Source organism: Lacerta agilis, chromosome 8 (genome assembly GCF_009819535.1).
Source record: "Lacerta agilis isolate rLacAgi1 chromosome 8, rLacAgi1.pri, whole genome shotgun sequence".
NCBI lineage: Eukaryota > Metazoa > Chordata > Lepidosauria > Squamata > Lacertidae > Lacerta > Lacerta agilis.
In genome coordinates, this window is record NC_046319.1 from 8,312,804 (window position 1) to 8,320,536 (window position 7,733).

General features: G+C 48.7%; 1 protein-coding gene across 1 annotated transcript; it reads left to right on the forward strand.

Moving 5' to 3' along the window:
• The first annotated feature begins 288 nt into the window (after positions 1-288).
• Positions 289-6,324, forward strand: FICD (FIC domain protein adenylyltransferase). Its single transcript, XM_033159312.1, has 3 exons — positions 289-391; positions 2,635-2,991; positions 5,118-6,324. The coding sequence occupies exons 2-3, from the start codon at positions 2,685-2,687 to the stop codon at positions 6,197-6,199; spliced, it is 1,389 nt and encodes a 462-aa protein (XP_033015203.1). The 5' UTR covers positions 289-391; positions 2,635-2,684; the 3' UTR covers positions 6,200-6,324.
• Positions 6,325-7,733: the final 1,409 nt, after the last annotated feature.

Here is a 7,733-nt window from a genome sequence, read left to right on the forward strand (position 1 = left end):
CTTCCCCGAGCGCTTCTTGTCCCAGCCCTCGAAAGCTCTCCATTGGGCAAACCCGGCTTTTTGGACGGACGGAGACTTGGACCAATCGCAGCCGTCCACGAACACCGAGCTTCTCATCCCTCCTTGCCCGCCCTCTCCAGCGGAGGGAACGTTGGCGGGGACTTACAAACAGATTGGCGGGGCAGGATAGCCAATGGAAGGAGAGCAGATGAACTGAAGGCCTTGTCTGCGGAGGCGGGACAGAGGGAGAGGGGCGTGCGCAGGGGCCAATAAGAGAGGAGGGAGGAGGATAAGAGACGGCCTGCCCTTCCAATGGGCGGAGACGAAGTTGAGGAACTGGAGGTTGGATTGGAGGGAGAGGAAGCGATGCGCCAGGAGCGACAGGAGGGAGGTAGGAGGCGGGATGGGTGCGGGGGGGGGCTTTTGGGGAGAGGGGGGCTTATGGGGGGGGAAGAGTATTTGGGGTTTTAGGGGGAAGGGTTCGAAATGTGGGAAGGGGTTTTGGGGAAGGGGGTTAAAATAGTTATTTTATTTTTTTAAAGGGGGTGAACAGTGGGGCTGCCCCTGTTTGCGTGTCGGGGAGGGAGGGAGAAAGTGGGGCAGGGTTGGGGGTCAGGAAAAGGAAGAGGGTGTTGTGTGGGGCGAATCGGTAGCTGTGTCTCGTTTGAGGGGAAGAGGGAGGGGGCACCGAGGAAGGAGGGGGCCTCGGGCCTCGCTGGTGGGGGGTCCCCCATTCGTTTGTGGGGCGTGTTGGAGGGAAAGCTAGGGAGGGAGCAGAACTGGGAGAAGGAATTGGGGGGGGGGGGTGTGCCAGGCTGGGTCTCGGTTGAGAAGGTCAGAAGAGGGAAGAGTATTTGTGTGGGGAGGTCTCTAGTGGTGGGTAAGTAGGTGGGCGAAGTTGGCGGAGAAGGGGAAGGTTGGACGTGAAGAGAAGAGAGAGATCAGGCCATCTCATGGATGCTTCAGCTGCATTGAAGAGGGTTGGACTAGATGACCCTTGGGATCCCTCCCAACTCTACAGTTCTATGATTTGGCAGTGGCAGTAGGGAGATCGGGGGTTGTTCTTGGTGGCTCTGCCCTAGCTTGATGTTCACGGCTGGATGGATAAATGTGTCTGGTGTTTTTTTTTGAACTGAACACTTTATAAACTTGGCGCTGGGCTGGTTTTGCATACTGAGCCTTCAGACTTCCTGCCTGCAGAGAAGCAGAACGGCGAGCAGGCTCAGATGCTGTTCAAGTGGGCAAGTAAACTGTACAAACTTCTATGGGTTTGCTCGCCAAGCTAAGTTAAGGCTGACCTGTCACAAGAAGGGACAGCTGGCATTGGACGACCTCTAGAGGCTGAGACCTGCTTTGCACGTTTAGGTATGAAAGTCCTGAAGTGGTAGAGTGGACTGTACCACTTCGGTTGGTTCATTTTAAAATGCTCCCCTGTCTAAAGAGCTCTGTGCCAGATGATCATAGTCATCTAGTCCAAACCCCTGCAATGCAGGAATCTCATCGAAAGCATCCACAACAGATGGCATCCACACTCTGCTTAAAAATCTCCAAAAAACAAAAAAGAAGAGTCCACCATGTCTCGTGGGAGTCATATTTCCCAATTGAACAGTTCTTATCATCATAAAGTTCTGCATATTCTTAGGTGTTTGTAACTGAGAATTGTAGAGTTGGAAGGGGCCCCAGGGGTCATCTAGTCCAACTTGAATCCATTGTTTTGGGTTCTACCCTCCGGAGCAAGAGAAAAACAAGTTTGCCCCGTCTTCCATGTGACAGACCTTTAGATATTTGAAGATGGTTCTCCTATCTCCTCTCAGTCTCCTCTTTTCCATGCTAAACATACACAACTCCCTCAACTGTTCCCAATAAGGCTTGGATTCCAGATCCTTGACCATCCTGGTCACCCTCCTCTGCACATGTTCCAGCTTGTCAATATACTTCTTATATTGTGGCGACCAGAACTGGACACAGTATCCCAGGTGTGGTACAATCCATTCTACCACCTCATTATTGTACATGAGTAGGCCTACTCTAAAAGTGCCGTGAACACCAGACACTACAGCCTAGGAAAATGGGGAAAGGGTGATTCAAATGGCTGGACAAGACAGGTGGAGATTGCTTTTAATTTGTAATTTGCCTAGCAGGTTGCAGAATCATAGAAATGTAGAGTTGGAAGGAATCAACCTAGCTGGTGTCTTAAGTGACTTACAATCAGGTTTAAAAACATACAAAAATGTTTTTTAAAAAAAAAAACCAAAAACATGGCAACAACCACAGACTCTACAGAAAACAGAGAGAAAAACAAGCAATCACTCAAAATAACACTAATGAAGCTATGACACAATAGGATCATATTCACTCAAATATCAGGGAGAGGAGAAATGTTTTAACCTGGTCCCTGTTGGTGTCAGGCGGGCTTCACTTTGGAGAGAGTTCCCACAACCCAAAAGTCCTCTTCCTTTTTTATTTCCTCTGAGCCTCTTTCTGAAGGAAAACTCAGGGAAGGGCTGCTAGAGGATGACCTTGGGGTGTGAATAGTTATGCTGAAGGATATTATTTGGGTTAGTTCGGGGGGGGGGTATTAAGAGGGCCACCCGCATGATGTTTCTTTGCAAACTTACCCATTTCCATTCCTAGGTGAGGCCCGCAAGAGAAGGAATGTGCCTCTCGCCCTTCCCTGAGGCCAGATGAACCTTGTATCGATGGCAGCTGTGGTGGCAGTGGCAGAGCCGGAGCTGAAATGGGTGTCCCTGTGGCTCCGTGTCCGCTGGGCGGCGGTGCTGGTGGTCCTGCTGGCTGCACTCCTCATGTTGCTGCTCCCGTTGACGTCCGTGGAAGACCAGTGCCATGCCTTTTACAAGAGCTTGTCCTTGCTGAAGAGCAAGCTGGGATTGGGCTACACAGGGATCACCACGTACACAGGGCAGACGACGGGCCTCAGCGTGACCTCGGGTGGATTGCAGCTGCTGGTGTTGAAGCCCAAAGCCTCCCAAGGTATGGGAGTGGGAAGGGGAGTTTCTAGGCACCAATAAATCTGTGTTGATAGCAGTTCAAGTTCACACAACAGGGTGAGCTCCTGTTGCTCTATCCCTGCTCCTGCCAACTTAGCAGTTCGAAAGTATACCAGTGCAAGTAGATAAATAGGTACCGCTGTGGAGGGAAGGTAAACGGTGTTTCCGTGTGCTCTGGTTTCAATCACGGGGTCCCATTGCACATGACCCAGGAATCTGTCTGTGGATAAACACCGACTCCCTTGGCCTGAAAGCGAAATGAGCGCCCAACCCCATAGTCACCTTTGACTGGACCTAACCATGCAGAGGTTTTTTACCTTTCTTCTTCTTCTCCTTAATTAATCACGGGTGGCGCTGTGGGTTAAACCACAGAGCCTAGGGCTTGCTGATCAAAAGGTCAGCGGTTCAAATCCTCGCGACGGAGTGAGCTCCCGTTGCTCGGTCCCAGCTCCTGCCCACCTAGCAGATCAAAAGCACGTCAAAGTGCAAGTAGATAAATAGGTACCATTCTGGCAGGAAGGTAAACGGTGTTTCCGTGCGCTACTCTGGTTCGCCAGAAGCGGCTTAGTCATGCTGGCCACATGACCCGGAAGCTGTACGCCAGCTCCCTCGGCCAGTAATGCGAGATGAGCGCCGCAACCCCAGAGTCGGACACGACTGGACCTAATGGTCAGGGGTCCCTTTATCTTTTTAAACTGCTACAATGGAACCTCGGTTGTCGAATGCCTCCATAGTCGAGCATTTCGGCTTTCGAACACCGAAAACCCAGAAGTAACTGCTCTGGTTTTCAAATGATTTTTGGAAGCTGAAGATGCTGCATGGCTTCCATTTTGAGTTGCCCTATTGTTAATGAGGCTTCCGTATTGAATTTTCGGTTTTTGAACGTTTCAGAAGTCGGTCTTCTGGAACGGATTACGTTCGAAAACTGAGGTTCCACTGTATCTCAAGGTGATTAATATATAAAATAATTAAGAACAGTTTAGAAACAATGCATTTAAAACAAGACTTAAGGTAACAAATGGACATTCATGGTAAAGACCCCTTTATCCAGCTGGAACAAAAATGCCCTTCAGCTCTTTCTGGAAAGAGCAGATAGTGGGTGCCTGTCATCTCAACAGGAATGCTGTTCCACAGATCAGGGGCCACCACACTAAAGGTCCTGTGGAGTGGGCTTCTGAGTTCTTAGGAACTTGCAGAAGAAACACTCTCACTGTGATCTGCTAGGTGTGTAAGGGATAAGTAACCTGGTCCCGAGCTATATAGGGACTTAAAACAGCACCTTGGACTTGGCCTGGAAGCAATTTGACAGCTAGTGCAAATCCCACAAGCAAAGTGGTTTATTTGTAATATTCTGTGGTATATTTCTGTCCCTGCATTTGACATTTGAAAAGCAATAGCTCATGTGTTAATAGTATAGTACAGGGGTGGCCAACTTCCAAGAGACTGTGATCTACTCACAGAGTTAAAAACTGGCAGTCAAAGTTGTTGAGCTTCTTTTAGAAAGGAAAGTCCTGTTTTATGGGGTTCAATGTAAACGTTGTTGAGCTTCTTTAGGGAGGAGGAAAGCGATATTGAGCTTTTTTTAGGAAGGAAAGCCCCGTTTTTGGTGGTTTGGGACATTTTAGAGGTGCAGAGCAAAGATGTTGAGTTTTTTTTTAGGGGAGACAAAATTTTTTAGCTTCTTTGTGGGAGCCACTGATCTACCAGTGATCTACCACAGACGTCCAGTGATCTACTGATAGATCACGGTCTACCTGTTGGACATGCCTGGTATAGTACAACTTCGTCCCACAGAGGTTAAGGAGGTTGGAGTGAGTTGAAAAGAGTACATCAGCTGCTAAGACAAGAGGGCTCTTGCATTAATCCAAGAATGAGACATCACATAAAGAACAGCAGTTCCAGCATCCATACTTCCATACAAAAAGAGCTGAGTCTTCGAATAACCAGGTAGATAGGAGGGTAATGTAGCAGGCTGCAATTCCTTTATCACAGCTCTCATCATCCTTAACTGTTGGCCATTCTGGCTGGCACCGATAGGAGCTGGAGGCTCCCCACCTCTGCTCCATAGCACACCTTTCTGCAATGCTAACCCTGGTTGCTTCGTTTCAGAGGTCAAGTTAGAAGCCAGAGCAGCCCTGAACCAGGCCCTGGAGATGAAGAGGCAAGGTAAACGGGAGAAAGCCCACAAGCTTTTCTTGCACGCCCTCAAGATGGACCCCGATTACGTTGATGCCTTGACCGAATTTGGCCTCTTCTCTGAAGAAGAGAAGGACATAATTCAGGCTGACTACTTGTATTCCAAAGCCCTGACCATCTCTCCCCATAACGAGAAAGCTCTGATCAATCGTGACCGGACGTTGCCCCTCGTTGAAGAGATTGACCAGAGGTACTTCAGCATCATTGACAGCAAAGTCCAAAAGGTCATGTCCATCCCAAAAGGCAGCTCCGCTCTCCGCAGGGTGATGGAAGAGTCTTACTACCACCACATCTACCACACGGTGGCCATCGAAGGGAACACCTTGACGCTTTCTGAAATACGGCACATAATCGAGACGCGGTACGCCGTTCCCGGCAAGAGTCTGGTGGAGCAGAACGAGGTCATCGGCATGCATGCGGCCATGAAGTACGTCAACACCACGCTGGTGTCCAGGATTGGGTCCGTGACCCTCACGGACATCTTGGAGATTCACAGGAGAGTGCTTGGCTACGTGGACCCAGTAGAGGCTGGGAGGTTTCGGACTACCCAGGTCTTCGTAGGGCACCACATCCCTCCGCACCCTTGCGACGTCGAAAAGCAAGTGCTCGAGTTTGTACAGTGGATCAACTCCGAAGATGCCATGAGCCTGCACCCAGTTGAATTTGCCGCCTTGGCCCACTACAAGCTGGTCTACATCCACCCCTTCGTAGACGGCAACGGCAGGACTTCACGACTCTTGATGAACCTCATCCTCATGCAGGCGGGCTACCCGCCCATCACCATCCGCAAGGAACAGCGGGCGGAGTACTACCACGTCTTGGAAGTGGCCAACGAAGGCGACGTCCGGCCCTTCATCCGTTTCATTGCCAAATGCACCGAGACCACTTTGGACATGCTGCTCATAGCCACAACTGAGTATTCCGTTGGTTTGCCCGAAGCACATGGCAGCACCACGGATTGCAAGCAGACCATCCCAGTCAAAACCCGAACATGAATGCGAGTGTAGGGGTCGGAACCTGCTTGGCATTATCGAACACATGACTACTGGCACTTTCTTTTTAAGCATTTCATTTATTTAAATAGGTTTTAAGTTAAATATTGGGGGGGTCAAGAATATTTCAATATTTATTATTCCCAAATTATGTATTTTTTTTTCAGTTTCACTGGCTTTATTATGGAAAGGGGAGCAGGGCAGCGCCCTGAGGTGGATTCAGCCACGGACATCTTTGCAAATGGTCATTGACATCACTGTGTTTAGGGGAAACTGTTCTGCAATGGACTTCTCAGCCAGCGCTCATTGGACAAGAGAAACTTGTTGTTTGTTTGCCTAGGACATTCTGGCTGAGGAATCCACTGGGCAGAGGGGTCCCTTCCAACAAAGTAGTTCAGTTTGGCTTGAAGGCATGATGGTGCCCAAATTCAGTGGGGGGTGGGTGGGGGCTGTATTTGACTGAATCCACCCCAGGCTGTATTTCAGATCAAGGGAGTGGCTAACCAATGATCTCCAGGTGTTAGACTCCAACTCCCATCAGCTCCAGCCAGGACATCCCATGGCCAGGAACGATGGGAGCTGTAGTTGACCCCATGCTGCAGAGCCACAGGTTAGCTACCTCTGCTTTTGACTGCATATTGCCTTACCCCGTTTTTGTGTGTGTGTCAGTTTGTATTCCAAACCTGAAACCCAAAATATTTCCCTTTTACCCCGTAACTGTGGGACCTTCTTCATAACACAGGCTTGCCTATTTACCCTCCCCCCCACCTTCAAAAATAGAAAAATAAAATACTACACTCCTGTGAGACATTTCGATTGGGGCACTAAAAGGATACCATACTGGTGCTGGAGCCAGTTTGGAAAACACAACTTGATGATGCAGCAGGGAAAACTTGGGATATGTGGGGGATAAGGAAGGTTTGCTGTTCAAAAGTTGGACACCCTGTGTACATGCATGTACATGTATGTAAGGGCCCTGGTTTAGTACTGCTCACTTGTACAGAGTTGATTTCATGGCCTGGTATCCACTATTTTATTTTATTTTTAAAAGTATCTAAAGAAAATTTGAACAGATAACAGATCTGTTATCAACCCCTTTTTGATAGCACTTTACAAATCCACTTGACTTGCCAATAAAGTAATGGTGCTAAGCATGGCACCCGATCTGCGAAAGACAAATTTGTACATGAGTGATATTGCTAATATCCAGCACTTAAACAAACATGCAGTATTAGCGGCAGAAGAGTGGAGTCTGAAAGCGCTTGCCCTTTTTTCCATCTCTCACCTCATTCTCTGCTCCTTTACTGTCCCAGTCTTCCCACTGAAAAACGCGATCATACAAAGCACTACGAAATAAATGTATTAGAAGTGAATGGATCCAATTTAAGAAACCAAGTACACTGAGGTGCCAGAAGGAGAATAACATACAGGATCTCTGCCTTTAAAGCATTGTCTAGATGAGAACATGCTGATCAAACAGTATGTAGCAGGAGAAGATCTGCCTTTACAGCAGCCTTTACCAGCCTGAGGTCTGCCA